Source organism: Drosophila yakuba, chromosome 3R (assembly GCF_016746365.2).
Source record: "Drosophila yakuba strain Tai18E2 chromosome 3R, Prin_Dyak_Tai18E2_2.1, whole genome shotgun sequence".
NCBI classification, from domain to species: domain Eukaryota; kingdom Metazoa; phylum Arthropoda; class Insecta; order Diptera; family Drosophilidae; genus Drosophila; species Drosophila yakuba.
The window spans coordinates 20,338,361-20,353,661 of NC_052530.2; the positions used below are offsets into that span (position 1 = coordinate 20,338,361).

Here is a 15,301-nt window from a genome sequence, read left to right on the forward strand (position 1 = left end):
ACATGTTCAACGACTGCTCTCAAAATCACATGGCAAACTTGTCTCCCAGTCTCTCCGTTTGTCTCTAGCTCACTCTTTCTGTTTTGTATTGCCCTCTCTCTCTCGTGCTTATCGCCCCCTCTCTTTCTGGTTGTGGTGGGGCAGTGCTCCATCGACAGCCGCTCAGTTGTTATACGGCTTTTGTGGCCATCGGACGTGACTTGTATTTGTTTATTATTTGTTTCGCAGACGCCCGTCATCGAAATCGAAAACACTCGCTATAAAATAAACAAAAAACTATTTTTAGGCTGCAAATCTGAAATATATTTTCTCGATCAACTGCAGCAGCCAAAGCATAGAGTCCCCCCTTTTTATAATAATGGACTGCAAATCGCGACGCGGCACCAAAATATCGGTGATCGCCCTGGGAAGTGCCCTCTGTTTCGTCATGATGGCATACTTTGTGTTCGGCGACAGCAACGACGAGCAGGGTCTGCGGAATCTACGCATGATATCCATAGTAAGCTGCTGCCACTTTGGCCATCAAGCTGCATGCAACTGAGCACTGTGTTTATTGTTTATCCCCACCAGCTGTTCCGACATGGGGCCAAGAATCCCAGTGGCTTCTATCCGCTGGATCCGCACGCAGCCCACGACTGGCAGGGCGGAATGGGAGCCCTCACGCCGGTTGGTATTCCATATATATATATCCATCTAAAATCCTTTTAATGGGTATCTGTTAGTCGAGAAAGAAGCCTATAGCGATCTCTCTTGTGTTTATTTACTTTGCAGTTAACACATTTTATCGTACGAATTTTTACACTTTAAAAAGTATTTATTCAACGCTGGTCATGTAAATAAGTTCATTTAAGTTTATCTATGACTCCAAACTTATTTGAGTTCCATTATTGATATATAGAACTGATATATACTAATATATGAAAATATAATTTTAAACATATTTTGATAAAGATATTAATACTTAAACAATCTGAATCCACATGGTCACTGGACAGAAGGGCAGCCTGCAGGCGTACAACCTGGGCAGGAATCTGCGCATGCGCTACTACCGGCTGCTGCCACCGAACAGCCTGTACACCCAGCAGCAGGTGCATGTCCTCAGCTCGGCGGCGGAGCGGTGTGTGGTGCGTGAATCGTTGCGATAAGAAAACCTCTATAATCCTCTTTGCTATCTGCCCCGAGATGGAGGTGCCCTAATCAGTTGGCCGTGTGTTATCTTTTAGATGAGCGCCCAGAGCGTCTTGGCGGGCATGATGCCGCCGCTGGAGAACAAGAATGTGCTGCCCATTCCCTGGCAGCCGGTGGCCGTCAATACGCTATCTCGCAATGAAGATATCGTGAGTGCAGTCGTATATCCATAATCCATAGTGCAAGTCATTACAATCACATCTCCTCCATTAGCTATTGGCGCAAAAGAAACCGTGTTTGAAGTACGACCACATTCTGCAGAAGCTATACAAATCTCCGCCTCCTGAGCTCCAGAAACTGAACGAGGACAACCTGGAGCTGTACAAGCTGCTGACCAAGAACACAGGCAAGGTGGGAGAGAGTTGCACCCATATTGGTTGTTACTTCCATTATTACATATTTCTTTCATTTCTAACTGCATATAAATCATCCTTTAGAACATTTCCAATGTGCTGGATGTGGAGCTACTTTATGGCACACTTAAAACCGAAGAGGAGGGTGGTCTGGTGCTGCCCGACTGGACTGAGAATATATACCCCGAGGAGATTAGGCCATTGGCTGAGCGTAGCTATATGCTCTTCACCGAAACAAATCTGATGAAGCGGATTAAAGGTGGAGCCTTCCTAACGGAAATACTCCTCAAAATGCAGAATAAGCGCAAGAGGAATCTCAATCCCGATCGCAAAATATTCCTGTACTCCGGGCATGATGTGACCTTGGTTAATGTGATGAATTCCTTGGGTATACTGGATCAGACTACCAAGCTTCCGGAATATGCATCGGCACTGGCGTTCGAGCTTCATCACAGCAAGTCATTCAGTGACGGAGACTTTGAAGTTAAGGTTAGTAATAGTGTGGTACTATTAACTATGGGATTCTTACCAGCTTGGATGCTTTGTTGCAGTTGGTTTACTATTACAACAGCGAAGACAAATTCCCCAAGGAGCTGACCATTCCCAATTGCGATGCACCCTGCTCACTGACCCAGTTCGAGGCCTCTGTGAAGGCCCTGCTCCTGGATAACTATGATGAGACCTGTGAGAATCATCCGACCGATTGCAAAACATAAGATGTCTTCCAGTGTAAATCGTTCCTGTTTGTTGAAGAAGTGTTGTTCTGGGTTGTTGTTTAAGTGTCTGGCCATTTCCAAGAAACAGTCAGATGTTGTTTAAACTTTAAATAATTGGTTCCAATTAATAGCTGTAACATAACACTAAGTCAAGTAGCCACACAAAGTGCAGAAGTAATGTAAAGTGTAGTTATCTCAAAAAGACAAATACATATATGGATGAGAGAAGTCTTCTATTTACTTGTACTAAACATTATTTACTTGGATAAGAAGCCTTTTGCTTACATTTCACATTTGGCTGTTTCAAAATCACATCAAAAGCTTGAGCCCTTGTCCTCGGCATATAGAAAGTATATGGGAACTTTAACCGTCTCGCTGACATGAACGATCTCCGTGTGACTTATTAGACGTATGGCAGCCAGTCCATAGAAGAGCATTGGTAAGCCTGTGTGGAATTTAAGGATATGAATGTTGTCTCATAGGAGTTGGCTTAAACTTGATAAGGGATTGCAGGGCATATCACCTTTCCGAGTTACCGCAGTCTTATGTAGCATAATCCGGTGGCTGGACTTACCCAAATTGATCACCTTCAGGAAGCGAAAGAACTTGTCCTCCAGCCAAAGATCCTGCACCTCCCGCTTGCTACAGTGGTACTTCATATAGGGATAACAGGCGGTGCGCAGAATGTGGTAGTTGGTTCCACTATCCAGGGTCCAATTAAAGTGCGACATTCCCCTCTGATCGTTGGCCACGTCGTGGAACTGCACTTGGAGCATAATCCTCGTTATATCCATTAAGGGTTAAGGGTTAAGGGTTAAGGGAGTCCTACCTTCACGAAATATGATGTCCAAGGTGGCTCATGGCATTGTTTCAAATATGCGCTCAATACTTCCGAGGCTCGAGGCTTCAGTAAAAGGCGGGTAAGCTGCATTTTGTATCTAAATATTGACACTATTACATCACATAATAATAACAATTGGTTTTCGTGGGTTTTGTTATTATTTTTGCGCTCTTATCGAATCTACAGCTGTTCTGCTATCGATAATGCTCGATTGTTATCACATCGATAGCAGCAGCGATAAATCGATAACTGCGCGTAATTTGAACTTATTTTTTAAACGCATATTTTCTCACTTTTAATGTAGCATCGTGTCGGTTAGAAGCACCAGCAAGAGACCCGAGCTATCGGAGCACTTTACGCTGGATGAGGCGGTGGCCAACGAGAAGCTGCTTCAGTATGAAGAGGGTTCAAAGGAACGCACCGAGCTGGAAACCGCCCTTCTGGGCGTCCTCAACAGAGTGGAGCATGTTCCCATCGTCATTAACGGCCAGGAGTTCCAGGCCAAGGAGGACTTCCAGCAGGTGCTGCCCTACGACATCCAACAGCCCATCGCCCACTACGGCCATGCCCATCGCGTGCTCATCCAAATGGCCATCGAGAAGAGTGTGGAGGCGCAGGTGAAGTGGGACAAGGTTCGTCTTAGCGATCGCATTGACATTTGGGAACGGGCTGCGATGCTGATAGCCGGAAGATATCGGTACAATATCATTGCGGCCACGATGTTGGGCCAGGGAAAAACGCTGCGCCAGGCGGAGATGGATGTGGCCGAGCTGGTGGACTTTATGCGCATTAATCCCGTCTTCCTGCGTGAGCTGGCCAACTACGAACCCATTACAGATACCCAAAGCAAATGCAGAAACTCCATGCGGTTGAGAGGACTTTCAGGTGGGTATCCATGCAATTCATATGGATTTCTATACACTTATAACTTTTTATGTCCAGGATTTGTGGCTGCCATCAGTCCGTTCAACTTTACAGGCATCGCCGCCAATCTGGCGTATACGCCCGCCTTGATGGGCAACTCGGTGCTGTGGAAGCCCTCCGACTCGGCCATCCTGTCCAACTATTTCGTGTTCAAGGCGCTGCGTGAGGCTGGAGTGCCCGATGGTGTGGTGAACTTTGTGCCCGCCGAGGAGACAACGTTTGCATCCGTAGTAACGCAACATCCGAAATTGGCGGGCATTAATTTCACAGGCACCTCAACGGTGCTCAAGGTGCTCTGGCAACTAGTCGCCCAGAATATCAACTTCTACCAGAACTATCCCCGTTTGGTGGGCGAGGGAGGCGGCAAGAACTTCCACTTCGTGCACTCCTCGGCTGAACCGGAAACGGCGGTGGCCTGTACGATAAGAGCTGCCTTTGAGTACGCCGGCCAGAAGTGCTCCTCCTGTTCGATGCTGTATGTCCCGGAGTCCCTGTGGCAGAATCACATACGTGAGCCTCTGCTGGGGATCACTGCATCACTGGTCGTGCGACAGGATGCCACGTACTGCGATAGCTTCTGCTCGGCGGTGATCAACCGACGGGCCTACGATCGCATCTACATGTGGCTGAGGTACATCGACCAGAGTCCCAGTTGCCAGATCCTCGTAGGAGGAAGCTGCGACAAGCGACGTGGGTACTACGTAGATCCAACGGTGGTGCTGGTCAAGGATCTGGACAATATCATATGTCGCGAGGAGCTGCTGGCACCCATACTCGGTGTCTACGTCTATCCGGATCATAAGCTCAAGGAGACTATGGACAAGGTGGCACAGATCAATCATGGACTGACTGGTTCGGTGTTTGCCCAGGATCAGAGCTTCATCGAGCAAGCATACGATGCCTTCAGAGTCAATGTGGGCAACTTGAACGTAAATGACAAGTCCACCGGTTTGATGGTGGGTCAGCAGCCTTTTGGAGCGGGTCACATGACCGGCACCAGTGATAAGTTGGGCAGTCCCCACTCCCTGCTGCGATGGACATCGCCACAGGTGATCAAAGAGTCCTACAAGCCGCACAGGAACATCTATTATCCTTATATGCAAATCGACGATCAGGAGCACGGCATTGTACATGTGAAGAACGAAGCAAGTGATGTGCTCTCGCAGGATGAATCCTTCTATGGGGACTTCAAGAATGAAGGCACTAAGGTGGTATAGGTTCATCAAAATTTCTGTGGCAATAAATATGAATACCGAATGGTAAAAAAAAAGGACTTTGGCTCAAAGGGTACATAAATATTAAATATTATCTATACACTTTTTAAATAAACGTCAGATATTTTGTACAATTATACCAAGTAAAAATAAACTGTTTTTATAGTATACTATAGATTTGAAGGTGAAACATGAGATGTCCAGACACCTGCTTCACATTGTTTGCATACTAGTGATACCCCACCTGATTCCAATCAGTGGCACTGGGACAGCGGATCAGAAATTTAGTATGTCTCATAAGGAAGCCTCGTCTTGGTCGAGAATGCAGAAGGACTTGAGCCCGAGACATTACAATAGACTATATGATGCCTATCGGGAGCGTTTGAAGGGGGAGGGAAGCGGTAATGCAGATGTCGAGGCCAAAATGGAATCAAAGGATCCAGTACCACCTCAAAGAGATCTCACATCTTTGCCCAAAAAAACCGAAAAACTATTGGCCAAAGAGAAAGAACATTCCAATATCAAATTCGATGCCACCGATGATCGACCCGCGACATCGGGAAACTGTCTTGCACATCTTCCATATGCGAATAGAGAAAATCAAAGTGTTAAGGCTGTCGTCGAAGTCGCTAATGCAGAAGTCGAAGATAAACCCCTGGTAGGTAGTATGATTTTGCTGAAACTGGATGTCCCAGAAGATATGCTTCGAGTTAAAGCACCTGAGAAGGTCAAGGATCCGGGAGAACGTCGAATCTCTGAGCTCCATCGCATATACAACGACTTCTTGAAAGCCTGGCGAAAGCCAACACCAAGCTTGACCAACTCAAAGTCTGTTCCAGTGAAAACTCCAAGCTCGTCGGGAACCGTGAAATTAAGTGCATTATCGGATTTAATGGATGTGATAGAGCGTCTTCAGAAAAGCGATTTAGTCAGGGAGTTGGCCGAAAAAATAAACCAAGAAATGGAACCCAATTTGCAGAATCAAATCAAGCAGGATGCTCTTCTGGTAACAGATAGCAGAGCCTCATTGAGAGCTATAAAGAAGAATGATCTATCCGGGATCTTTGAAAATGTGGAGCCCGGAAGTGCCACCAATGCCTTCAAAAGGTTGCTAGATGATATCAACTCTAGAAGATCCAGCATTAAGGCTGGTGGACTTTACGATGAGTATAAGAGGGGCTTCTGTCAGCTATTCAGTGATCATAAATTTCCCAGAGAATCCCAAATTACCAGTGAAGCGGATTATCCTTTGGATAGCGAGTCGTGTCGCAGAACAAACGGCGAGGACATCGTTCACAGTCAGTGTGAGAAACAAAACGCAACTACTGTTGAATGTGACAAACCAGAAAGTAAGCCCACAACCAAGATCTGTGTTCCAATTGAAAAACCAATCCCAAGCAATCAGTGTGACAAGCCAAAGGCGACTACGCCAAAATGTAAGCAACCAGAAAGTAAAACCGCAACTACAACCGCAACTACAAGCTGTGTTCCTATTGAAACTCCGAGGCAAAACCATAACTATCTGAAGGCCCTGGAAACATTTATCAAAATAAACAAGGAAAGTAATCAGAACGGCGGCCTAAAACCCTATTATCTACCAAACTCCAAAAATCGTCAGCTGGTGTATAATGACATTCCATTGATAAAGCCTGGTCTCAACGAATCGCCCAAGAACACTTTCGATAGTAAGCCGCAATTCAAGACCGAAAAGAAGCCAGATAAGGTAACTTTTCCTAGGCCTGATTTCAAAACAGACACCAAAGGGTTTGAGTCTGTTCCAAAAACACAAGCCATAAATCCTTGGCAATCGGTTTTCTCTGGACTGGATCCCAAACAGATAATTGGTGGGTTAAAGGCCATCAAGCAATCGTCATTCTTCAACTTGGTGGATGAGTATCAGAAGCAGATCGATAGCCTCAATCAGGCGTTGAAAACAAAGCAGAGTTGGTGGAAGGAGGTCCTAGAGAGAGCAAAACAGCCTGCCAGGACACCCATGAAAAGGAATATACTCATGAATAATACTCCAACTGGATCCGTGTTACAAACACCATTTCCCGAGGTTCTAGTCAATCAGCCAGGCAGTAGTAATGTCATTGATAAGATGGCCACCCAAATGAACCTCTCACCTTTGGAGGTGGCTCAAAGGATTGTGGGAACAGGTCGAAGCTCTGTCGATGGCATAATGAGATATACACCCAGTCGTTTACAACCAGGTAAGTCACTCAGTATATTAGTTAATTTATTAGAAATGATGAATATCATTTAAAAGCAAGTCAGATCGGAACTAGCTTCAAAAAGGGTTCAGAGATCATGTGTCAAGTGCCAAGTCCACCAACACAGTCGCCGCAACAACAGCCAGAGGAGCAGACGGGGATTTCCCCGGTTCTAGATAAGATCCTGGAACGATTGGAGAACATTCAGGCCACCAAGTGCAATCAATCGTCGGATGAGGAGGAGGAGAAGAAACTGCCCTGCTGCTTCGTGGACCCAGCTGATGGTAAGCAGAGGTGCTGGAACTAAGATTCATTGATGAAAAGTTTAAAACTTCAGGTGCCCCCTGCGATCTGAATGGTTCCTGGGAATCTCAAGTCCTTGGCATTCGCATAAACATCAAGTCCCCGCTAACAGCACCAGATGGCGGGGAAATGGAAAAGCCCACCTGTTCGCAACACAAAGATCGTTCCTATCGCCGAACTAAGCGGCAGTGCGTCAAGATGAGCAAATCGCAGTTAAAGGATGCGACCGAAACGAAAACCCCCAATTACCAAGGCATTAAACTCAATATCAGTGTGCAGGAGACAGTGCCGCCGAGAGTCCACGATCTGCTGGATAATCTCACCGATTGGCATTTCTCGGGGCAAACTGTGATGGTCCTGGGTGGTCCAATTTCGCTATCCTTCCGCAAGGCGAACTCCAATCTGATTGGACACTTTGTTGGCTATTGTCGCACCTGCGGCTGTGTGGACACCATTTTCGGCTCCTGGAGCTTCTGTCAGCCGTCGCGCGATTGCCAGGACATCTGCATGTCGATTGTGGACAGACGGGATATGCTGCGACGATACAGCATGGATGAGCGGCGCAAGAATCGGTTCAAGGAGCTGCTCTACATGGGCAGCAAGTTCGCCAAAATGGAAAAGGAGCGCCAGCAGGCCGAGCTGGAAAAGTGCCACAAACTTGAGCCGCAAGCCGCAGGTGAAACGAATGCGAATACGCCCAAAACCATTGGCTAAAGTTGATTTTAAATTTATTTTTACTTACTTTAGTTACTTTTTATTTTTTATAATTTTTAAACAAGTGTGTTTGAGCGAGTTTCGTTTAAAAAAATTAATTTGAATATTGTGATAATCCAAATGTCTTTAAACTATATCAACCCATCACTAAGTAATATTGCAATATATTAAAAAACACAGTTGGTATTTTATAGTTTAAGTTCACGATTTATTTTGCCACTAGTTTTGAGTTTACACTCCATTGGCCTGACTCATTTGGTGGTGAATGAAGGACATGGTGAATCCAATCGATCGCCTAACGCAGTGCACGTCCATCTGGCCATCCAAGATGCACTGCCTCAACTGACTCACGGCGTAGTTGCCGATCCTTTCCTTAATACTCTCGTTGTCCACACGTTCCAGTCGCTTATCCACCTTGTGCATCAGAATGTAGGCCTCGGGAAAGTGACCCACATCGCAGGGCCAGTTGACGGAGTGCGGATGGGAATGGCTTGGACTTGGACTTGGCTCTTGGGACGCGTTATCCTCCGCAGACCAGCGAATATTCCTGGCCTGGACCACAACGAGGGCCGAGAAGAGTAGAATCGCGAGAGTTGAGTTCATGGCAACGACTGCTGTTAAACTGTGCCAATAAATTCTATAACCAACTATTTTATAGGCCCCAAAAGCAGCAACAACTAATAACTAATAACTGATAATGCAAAAGGGCTTTGTCCTCACAAAGTTGCTATTCAGCCACGAGTTTTTCAATTATTGACAGGGGTCAATGTCAAATCGCTGATAAGCAGATGGCTGCAATTACTACTATGTACTAATTAAAAAACTATATAAATCATTATTTGTGGCAAATAATTCTTTTAATTAATTGCAACAAGCTATGCTTACTAATTTACTTTAAATACATATTTAATATATTATTTAATAGATAGGCAGATTTGTGAAAATATAAAAATTTGATAAATCACTTCCTGTTCCCATTGATCTTCTCGCTAATCCAACTCACGATGTCCTAGCCAGTCAGTAAATGTTAAATGAAAGAATTGCGAGAATATGGATCACTACATATACCTGAACACCAGAACCTGACCGCGTTGAACATTCCTTTAAAGTCCAATCTCGAGCACTTAGGCGATCCAGACCCATCAAATCGATAACTGTGGACATGGACAGAGATCCCGAGGCGTCCTTCTTGTTGGACACGATCAGCAGAGGCGCCTTATCCAGTTCCTGATGCATCAGCACATCGCAAAGAACACAACGAGCCTCGCTTAGCCGCAGTGCATCCGTGCTGTCCAGTACAAAAATCTACAGTTCAAAAATCTATAGTAAAATCTATAAGTTCTAAAGAGAGACTCGTCTCACCAAAACCTTCACTTTCTTGTAATAGTTTGGCCAGCTCTGGCGATTCTTCAGTTCCCCGTTTATATCCCACAACTGCACTCTGGAATTATTGATGGTCAAGCTCCATTCACTGGCTTGTTTGCCAGGTTCCTTGGACTGTGAATATGTTGTGGTAACATTATATAGATATATATATTCCCATCCTTACATCTCCATTGAAAATCTCCGCCAGGCTGGCTGTCAAGGTGGATTTTCCTGCATTATCTAATCCTAGTATGAGCAGACAGGATTTCTGGGTGCCTGCGGGCAGGATCTTTCTTATGAACGCAACAGGTCCGTAAAAACACATGGGGATCGGAATTTAATGTGTGACTCTTCTGTACAGATTACAGGTAAAACTTAGTGACTGAACTAGCAACGCCTTCTCCACTAAACAATCAGTTTATATTTATTTAATATTTCATATTAGATACTGCTATTGCTGAGGTGAAACAGAATGTGGTACGTATATTTAGTACTTAAGGACAACTTAACAGGCGACGATTACAATAATTTCGATTTTAGATTACTTCTTCATATTCTTGCACACCCAGTCCATTCCCTCCTTGAGTCCAGTGCCATCCACAGCGGTGCAGGCCTTGATCTCCCAGGTGCGTCCCTGCAACTGCACCAAGCTCATCTTCTCGGCCACCTCGGAGGCACTCATGGCATCCGGCATATCCTGTTTGTTGGCGAAAATCAGCACGGGCACTTGCTTCAGCCGATTATCCATGAGCATTTCGAATAGTTCGCTACCCGCTTCGGGCAGTCGACTTCGATCCGTACAGTCAATTACATAGATCTTCAAAATAAATCACAAATTTAGCTTACTACTTAAAGTTGACATCTATAGGAATCCTACCAGCACATCGGTATTCGCAAAGTAGTTCTTCCAGTATGGTCGTATCTTCCATTGACCACCGATATCCCATACATTCAGCTTGAAGCCATCGGCTGCCACGGACTTGATGTTAAAGCCCGCCGTGGGCGTCACCTGCGGGATTTCACTCCGTATTTTATGGGGAAAACGGAAGAAGTTCGCCGCTCTTATACGCACCGTGGTTATGTCCTCCGATGCCAGCTGCTTCAGTATCGTGGTCTTGCCCGCATTATCCAATCCCAGCAGCAGGATGCGAGCCTCCTTTTCCGGATTGGGTCTCAGTTTACGCAACAGCGATAGCAGGCCCTAAAATGTTGCAGCTATTAAATAAATTCTATCTGGTTTTTAGAAGGTTTAATTCCAGCACCTAATCACCAATACGTCACTTTTGATGCTATTTGCTTGATAGTAATCTCGGTTTATTAAAATTCTTAAGAAATGTATGTACTTTTACAAATAAAACATATGTTTGTAAACACACATGCTTTGTTATTATCAATATAGGCGGTGTAAAGTTTGTAAAAAAAAAGACTTCCACTTAAAACGCGCCCTTAGTGATTAAATGTAAAAAGCTTATCAACTGGCGAACTACACTAAATATTGTTTGAATTGAGATAAGAGCTGGTCAAAGAAAACAAAAACCAGGTTGAGCCTACTGATTTTAGAAACTCATGAAAAGAAAATGTATATTGGGTTTGTTGAATACACAAATGTATATTGTGTTTATTGAGTACTCAATGTAAGAATGTGTCATGTCCACGAATTACTAAGAGGCTTACTTAAAAGTTAAGAGCTCTATTTATTTTATTGTTGTAGAATCAAGGTCTTTAATTCGCCATGTGCTAACCAAATTACATTTCCATTTCTTTGTTTGCCACCCTTTCATCTTTTGAAAATCGATAAGTGCGCGCCAAAAACTTTGGTCGCAGTGCCGAAAAAAGTTCTTCTCTAGCAAAAAACAGTGTTGTATAGTTTCGGAGGCGAGTTTCCATGGCGACGATCGCAAAATGAAAACAAATCGTGCAATTACCGAACAACAAGGCACTTAATTAGCCATTACGGAACCGGGAGATAACCTACCATCGTCTAATCAGCGCGGGAATATCAGCCAGGAGGCGCTGCGATCTCCGACCACTTGATCCGTATCTGTATCCCCGGATTTGGCAATCCGCTGGCCGCCCAACGACGGTGTCTTCTGGTGGCGAATTTAGGAAAACTCGGAAAACTCGAGAATTGGTTCAACTTTAACCACCAAACACAACATCACTGGCTCGGCGCTGCACGACTACTGGCACTGCTGAAAATTCACTCAACGCTCCAACAAATTCCGACAACAACAACGGTCGCCGAGCAACCGCTGCAAAGGATTGAACGAGGGGAGGGGAGGGGAGGGGGGCGACGTGGTCGAGCGGTATTCGAATTGGAACGGGAACGGGAAGAAGATGCCGCTGCTATTTACGGGCTTCAACGCATTTGGCCAGCATGAATGTGTAAGCGGCGACGTCGACTGCGCAGCCGGCTTCAGCGGTTTGTAACCGGCAACAAAAGCCGCTGATCACTTAGTTGCTACAGTAGACACTCGCTATAGATACCACTGGCATTCAGACAGCTTTTGCTGTCCTGGCAATTCTTAAAACTGGACTCTTATCTTATGACATTTTTAATAATTTTTAGACATACCCATTCGAATCCGATTAAAACTAGAAACATTTTTAAGATTTCTTGTTTGGAACAAAATTTTTAAGAATATTTACTTATTGAAAACTGTTGATATGATAACTAGTGATAAGCCTTAATAATCTTAGCATATTCCCGTTTTATGCACAGAATACAGCCTGTATTTTAATTGATAGTGACAAAGTAAATTACACATTGGTACTTGATGCCAATTGAATTTTTTGATTGCCTGTATAGATAGCCAAGAAATTGATAAACTGAAAGCTTAGATCTTATCTTTGTAGTGGGCTTTCACCGTGTGTGTACTAATTCAGTCCTGCCTTTATTTATTACAGAATTAAATGCGCCAGTTGCGACTCAGAACCAGTGCACGATTTCGATCGGCTGGCGGTATGCGGCCCTCGCTTTTGGCCGGAAGTTGTGTCTGCGTGGCCTCTTGGCTGATGGCCCAAATGAGTGCGTGACCCTGGAGGCAGCGGGGGACATAAGGGCCCTGGCTGCCGGCGATTCCCACTGCCTGGTGCTACTCCAAAGCGGTCAGCTTTACAGGGTGCAGCCCAAACTGCAGGCGGAACTGGTGGCTGTTAGACTAGAAGCTCCGCCCAGATCCAATTCGGGTACAAAGCGCTCTATCTTTGGGACTGCCAAGGCGCCCTCGTCGCCGATCATTGAGCATATTGCGTGTGGATCGCACATAAACGTAGCGATCAGCTCGGAAAACTGCATCTACAGCATTCCCAGCTGCCTGCATCAGTTTCCCGAGCGCCAGTTTCGGGTGAAGCAGCTCGAATGTGGCCACGAACATGCCGTGCTCCTCAATGTCAACGGTGATGTGTTCACCTGGGGAAATGGACTGTAAGTAAAGATTCTTAAATTTGTAGACCCAATTAACGAGTTTCATATTCTAATTTCATGTAATTTCTGCACATCTGTGCCACAATTAACAGCCGCGGACAGTTGGGTCTCGCGGAGTTGAGAGTGGAGGAGACGCCGCAGTTACTGGAGGCGCTGGCGGGGATCAAGGTATATATTTACCTTGTTCACTTATCTTGGCTGTAAAACATTCAAGTGTCTTACAGATAACTCAAATTGCTGCCGGTGGCTGGCACAGTGCAGCCATATCCGCCTTCGGAGACCTCTACACCTGGGGAGTCAACAGCAGCGGTCAGCTGGGAATGCGTGTAATGAAAGCCGGTGGCGTCCTCAAAGAGCCCACTGTATATCCGCTGCCCCAGTTGCAAGACCTGACCGAATGTGCGTGCCTCCAAGGCGGGGAGAGCAACGATGATTGTGCACCGCTGAGGGTGTTCGCTGGATCTCGTCACACTCTGCTGATCCGCCGGTGCGGGCGGCTATGGGTCAGTGGTTGGTGCAAGCACGGTCAACTTGGCAGGCAGCTCCAAAACCTGTCTTATGTGGATGCCTTTCAGGCCCTGGAGGGTATCACGATGAATCCGACTGCTGATGATGTTCTCTGCGGGCCCTGGTCAACGCTGCTCCATTTGAGGGCATCGTTGGATTGAAAACATATAGCTATTAAGCTGGCTTTACTTTTGTACAAGCTACCAAGTTGAAATCAGCTTGGACACAAACCAATTTACATGTCAATTACAGTGCATACTTTTTGTCGCATAGGGTCATGTAAAATGTATTATATCATTTTACTTGTCTCTTATCTACTTTGTAAATAGGAAATTTGTTGTATAATACGTACTTAAACTTCTTTAGTTTATTGCACACATAGGTATGCAAGTAGGCCTTGGAATAAGTGTTTCCTCCACTTTTTAGTAGTACAACTAAATTACCCAAGACAGGCTGGATGTGCGGATTGTCCTTGAGCATGGCGTAAGTAGAAATCTATGCAGGATCAGTAACAAACTTCCTCATGTTTATTCCCATTTCCCAGTCCCAGTATATTTTTCGTATTAATCTGGCGCCTGACCGTGCAAATGATGTATCCATACGGATACATGGGCTGTTCGCTGCAGGATGCGTTGGATAATGACAGTCTGGTATGGAACAAGGGCGATCGCATGGAGAACCAGATGATGATGCTGATAAGGGACTCCATTTGCACCACACTCCTGCTCGTGCTGATGATGGAGGTGATGCAGACGATGAATGCAGCCGTGAATATTCCAATTCCGATCATGGCCGCCAGACTTTAGTCTTCGTTCTATGAACTCTGTCCCTGCTTTATGGCTATAGAAGCTGCACTCCGTTTATTGCCCCATCAAAACAACAGTGCTCAAATAATTTCGTCTTGGGGTAGGACCGCCATTGTGCCAACGTTCGTCGACTTTGTCGTTGTCGTCGCTGCCCATTTAATCAGTACATTTTATTTTTAAAAATGTTATTAAACAATATTTGCCTTAGCAAAAGTCCGACGTTCGCAGTGCAATAAACTTTTCAGCACTTGAGCCGTTCGCTAAATGACTAAATGACTGATTGACTGACTGACTCACTGACTGACTGACTGACTGATTGACCGAACGTACGAACGTCTGACGTTGGAATTTATTTCTTTGTTTTAACTTTAACTCGGCGCGATTATTTTGATTCGGTGGAAGTGCGTTACTGGCGAAGGTTTCGATAGGAATTTCATGCGTCGTATACGGGCTGCATTCGTTACGATAACAGTTCAATTGATTCGACTGGGAAATGCTCATTTTGATTGCTCATGACTTCTGAAAGTGGAATTTTTCTGAAAACTGCATGCTTCGGAGATTGGATTTGCAGCTGATTACAAAGCAATGCATATAGTTATATATTATGTTGTATTGTATACAAGTTACATCTATAAATCTAAAAATTCCGAAGTGCATTTCTTACAAATTTTCCAAAAGCATTTTATCCAGTTTCGGATTGATTTTTTCGAATTGGTTAATCAACACCCCA

The 15,301-nt window shown here is 45.0% G+C and overlaps 9 protein-coding genes across 12 annotated transcripts; 5 read left to right on the forward strand and 4 right to left on the reverse strand.

Annotated features, from left to right (window-relative positions):
* Positions 1 to 161: 161 nt before the first annotated feature.
* On the forward strand, positions 162 to 2,503 carry LOC6537661 (lysosomal acid phosphatase). Of its 2 annotated transcripts, none has more exons than XM_039376901.2 (7): positions 162 to 499; positions 571 to 666; positions 996 to 1,124; positions 1,224 to 1,337; positions 1,402 to 1,539; positions 1,626 to 2,017; positions 2,071 to 2,503. In XM_039376901.2, exons 1-7 carry the CDS (start codon positions 359 to 361, stop codon positions 2,255 to 2,257), a joined length of 1,197 nt encoding a protein of 398 aa, XP_039232835.1. In that variant the 5' UTR covers positions 162 to 358; the 3' UTR covers positions 2,258 to 2,503. The 2 variants fall into 2 exon arrangements, with proteins under 2 accessions (XP_039232835.1, XP_002098206.1); XM_002098170.4 differs by having other exon boundaries at positions 166 to 499; positions 1,626 to 2,030; positions 2,093 to 2,503.
* LOC6537662 (uncharacterized protein C15orf61 homolog) lies at positions 2,472 to 3,051 on the reverse strand. The gene is made up of 2 exons (XM_002098171.4): positions 2,832 to 3,051; positions 2,472 to 2,702 (listed from the first exon to the last, which is right to left on the reverse strand). Exons 1-2 carry the CDS (start codon positions 3,049 to 3,051, stop codon positions 2,572 to 2,574), a joined length of 351 nt encoding a protein of 116 aa, XP_002098207.1. The 3' UTR covers positions 2,472 to 2,571.
* A 29-nt stretch (positions 3,052 to 3,080) lies between these two features.
* Positions 3,081 to 5,292, forward strand: LOC6537663 (delta-1-pyrroline-5-carboxylate dehydrogenase, mitochondrial). Its single transcript, XM_002098172.3, has 3 exons — positions 3,081 to 3,177; positions 3,403 to 3,983; positions 4,041 to 5,292. The coding sequence occupies exons 1-3, from the start codon at positions 3,098 to 3,100 to the stop codon at positions 5,237 to 5,239; spliced, it is 1,860 nt and encodes a 619-aa protein (XP_002098208.1). The 5' UTR covers positions 3,081 to 3,097; the 3' UTR covers positions 5,240 to 5,292.
* A 109-nt stretch (positions 5,293 to 5,401) lies between these two features.
* Positions 5,402 to 8,665, forward strand: LOC6537664. Of its 3 annotated transcripts, none has more exons than XM_002098173.4 (3): positions 5,402 to 7,449; positions 7,506 to 7,733; positions 7,787 to 8,665. In XM_002098173.4, exons 1-3 carry the CDS (start codon positions 5,433 to 5,435, stop codon positions 8,464 to 8,466), a joined length of 2,925 nt encoding a protein of 974 aa, XP_002098209.2. In that variant the 5' UTR covers positions 5,402 to 5,432; the 3' UTR covers positions 8,467 to 8,665. The 3 variants fall into 3 exon arrangements, with proteins under 3 accessions (XP_002098209.2, XP_015048458.1, XP_015048459.1); XM_015192972.3 differs by having other exon boundaries at positions 7,774 to 7,855; XM_015192973.3 differs by lacking the exon at positions 7,787 to 8,665 and having other exon boundaries at positions 7,510 to 7,701.
* Positions 8,653 to 9,098, reverse strand: LOC6537665. Its single transcript, XM_002098174.3, has one exon. It carries the CDS (start codon positions 9,067 to 9,069, stop codon positions 8,698 to 8,700), a length of 372 nt encoding a protein of 123 aa, XP_002098210.1. The 5' UTR covers positions 9,070 to 9,098; the 3' UTR covers positions 8,653 to 8,697.
* A 277-nt stretch (positions 9,099 to 9,375) lies between these two features.
* Positions 9,376 to 10,290, reverse strand: LOC6537666 (ADP-ribosylation factor-like protein 3). Its single transcript, XM_002098175.4, has 4 exons — positions 10,016 to 10,290; positions 9,829 to 9,963; positions 9,535 to 9,771; positions 9,376 to 9,475 (listed from the first exon to the last, which is right to left on the reverse strand). Exons 1-4 carry the CDS (start codon positions 10,154 to 10,156, stop codon positions 9,428 to 9,430), a joined length of 561 nt encoding a protein of 186 aa, XP_002098211.1. The 5' UTR covers positions 10,157 to 10,290; the 3' UTR covers positions 9,376 to 9,427.
* On the reverse strand, positions 10,290 to 11,943 carry LOC6537667 (ADP-ribosylation factor-like protein 3). Its single transcript, XM_002098176.3, has 4 exons — positions 11,807 to 11,943; positions 10,904 to 11,032; positions 10,709 to 10,840; positions 10,290 to 10,648 (listed from the first exon to the last, which is right to left on the reverse strand). The coding sequence occupies exons 1-4, from the start codon at positions 11,807 to 11,809 to the stop codon at positions 10,373 to 10,375; spliced, it is 540 nt and encodes a 179-aa protein (XP_002098212.1). The 5' UTR covers positions 11,810 to 11,943; the 3' UTR covers positions 10,290 to 10,372.
* A 179-nt stretch (positions 11,944 to 12,122) lies between these two features.
* On the forward strand, positions 12,123 to 14,116 carry LOC6537668 (RCC1 domain-containing protein 1). The gene is made up of 4 exons (XM_039376902.2): positions 12,123 to 12,253; positions 12,739 to 13,258; positions 13,351 to 13,426; positions 13,483 to 14,116. The coding sequence occupies exons 1-4, from the start codon at positions 12,169 to 12,171 to the stop codon at positions 13,924 to 13,926; spliced, it is 1,125 nt and encodes a 374-aa protein (XP_039232836.1). The 5' UTR covers positions 12,123 to 12,168; the 3' UTR covers positions 13,927 to 14,116.
* Positions 14,069 to 14,823, forward strand: LOC6537669. Its single transcript, XM_002098178.4, has 2 exons — positions 14,069 to 14,248; positions 14,310 to 14,823. Exons 1-2 carry the CDS (start codon positions 14,223 to 14,225, stop codon positions 14,569 to 14,571), a joined length of 288 nt encoding a protein of 95 aa, XP_002098214.1. The 5' UTR covers positions 14,069 to 14,222; the 3' UTR covers positions 14,572 to 14,823.
* The last annotated feature ends 478 nt before the right edge of the window (positions 14,824 to 15,301 follow it).

Bases quoted from the DNA above. Each gene is read 5' to 3' on its own strand.
- LOC6537669 (XM_002098178.4), top strand. From the start codon at position 14,223: ATGTGCGGATTGTCCTTGAGCATGGC. The intron at 14,249-14,309 runs GTAAGTAGAAAT...CCCATTTCCCAG, and splicing joins GGATTGTCCTTGAGCATGGC to TCCCAGTATATTTTTCGTAT.
- LOC6537666 (XM_002098175.4), bottom strand. From the start codon at position 10,156: ATGTGTTTTTACGGACCTGTTGCGTTCATAAGAAAGATCCTGCCCGCA. The intron at 9,772-9,828 runs GTGAGACGAGTC...TTTGAACTGTAG, and splicing joins ACAAGAAAGTGAAGGTTTTG to ATTTTTGTACTGGACAGCAC. The intron at 9,476-9,534 runs GTATATGTAGTG...CTGACTGGCTAG, and splicing joins GGTCAGGTTCTGGTGTTCAG to GACATCGTGAGTTGGATTAG.
- LOC6537667 (XM_002098176.3), bottom strand. The intron at 10,841-10,903 runs GTGCGTATAAGA...GAAATCCCGCAG, and splicing joins CATCGGAGGACATAACCACG to GTGACGCCCACGGCGGGCTT. The intron at 10,649-10,708 runs GTAGGATTCCTA...TTTATTTTGAAG, and splicing joins TTGCGAATACCGATGTGCTG to ATCTATGTAATTGACTGTAC.
- LOC6537665 (XM_002098174.3), bottom strand. From the start codon at position 9,069: ATGAACTCAACTCTCGCGATTCTACTCTTCTCGGCCCTCGTTGTGGTC.
- LOC6537668 (XM_039376902.2), top strand. From the start codon at position 12,169: ATGCCGCTGCTATTTACGGGCTTCAACGCATTTGGCCAGCATGAATGT. The intron at 12,254-12,738 runs GTTTGTAACCGG...TATTTATTACAG, and splicing joins CTGCGCAGCCGGCTTCAGCG to AATTAAATGCGCCAGTTGCG. The intron at 13,259-13,350 runs GTAAGTAAAGAT...CACAATTAACAG, and splicing joins TTCACCTGGGGAAATGGACT to CCGCGGACAGTTGGGTCTCG.
- LOC6537661 (XM_039376901.2), top strand. From the start codon at position 359: ATGGACTGCAAATCGCGACGCGGCACCAAAATATCGGTGATCGCCCTG. The intron at 500-570 runs GTAAGCTGCTGC...TATCCCCACCAG, and splicing joins ATCTACGCATGATATCCATA to CTGTTCCGACATGGGGCCAA. The intron at 1,540-1,625 runs GTGGGAGAGAGT...ATCATCCTTTAG, and splicing joins TGACCAAGAACACAGGCAAG to AACATTTCCAATGTGCTGGA.
- LOC6537662 (XM_002098171.4), bottom strand. From the start codon at position 3,051: ATGGATATAACGAGGATTATGCTCCAAGTGCAGTTCCACGACGTGGCC. The intron at 2,703-2,831 runs GTAAGTCCAGCC...AATTCCACACAG, and splicing joins CCTGAAGGTGATCAATTTGG to GCTTACCAATGCTCTTCTAT.
- LOC6537664 (XM_002098173.4), top strand. From the start codon at position 5,433: ATGTCCAGACACCTGCTTCACATTGTTTGCATACTAGTGATACCCCAC. The intron at 7,450-7,505 runs GTAAGTCACTCA...ATCATTTAAAAG, and splicing joins ACCCAGTCGTTTACAACCAG to CAAGTCAGATCGGAACTAGC. The intron at 7,734-7,786 runs GTAAGCAGAGGT...TTAAAACTTCAG, and splicing joins CTTCGTGGACCCAGCTGATG to GTGCCCCCTGCGATCTGAAT.
- LOC6537663 (XM_002098172.3), top strand. From the start codon at position 3,098: ATGATGTCCAAGGTGGCTCATGGCATTGTTTCAAATATGCGCTCAATA. The intron at 3,178-3,402 runs GTAAGCTGCATT...CTTTTAATGTAG, and splicing joins GAGGCTTCAGTAAAAGGCGG to CATCGTGTCGGTTAGAAGCA. The intron at 3,984-4,040 runs GTGGGTATCCAT...TTTTATGTCCAG, and splicing joins GCGGTTGAGAGGACTTTCAG to GATTTGTGGCTGCCATCAGT.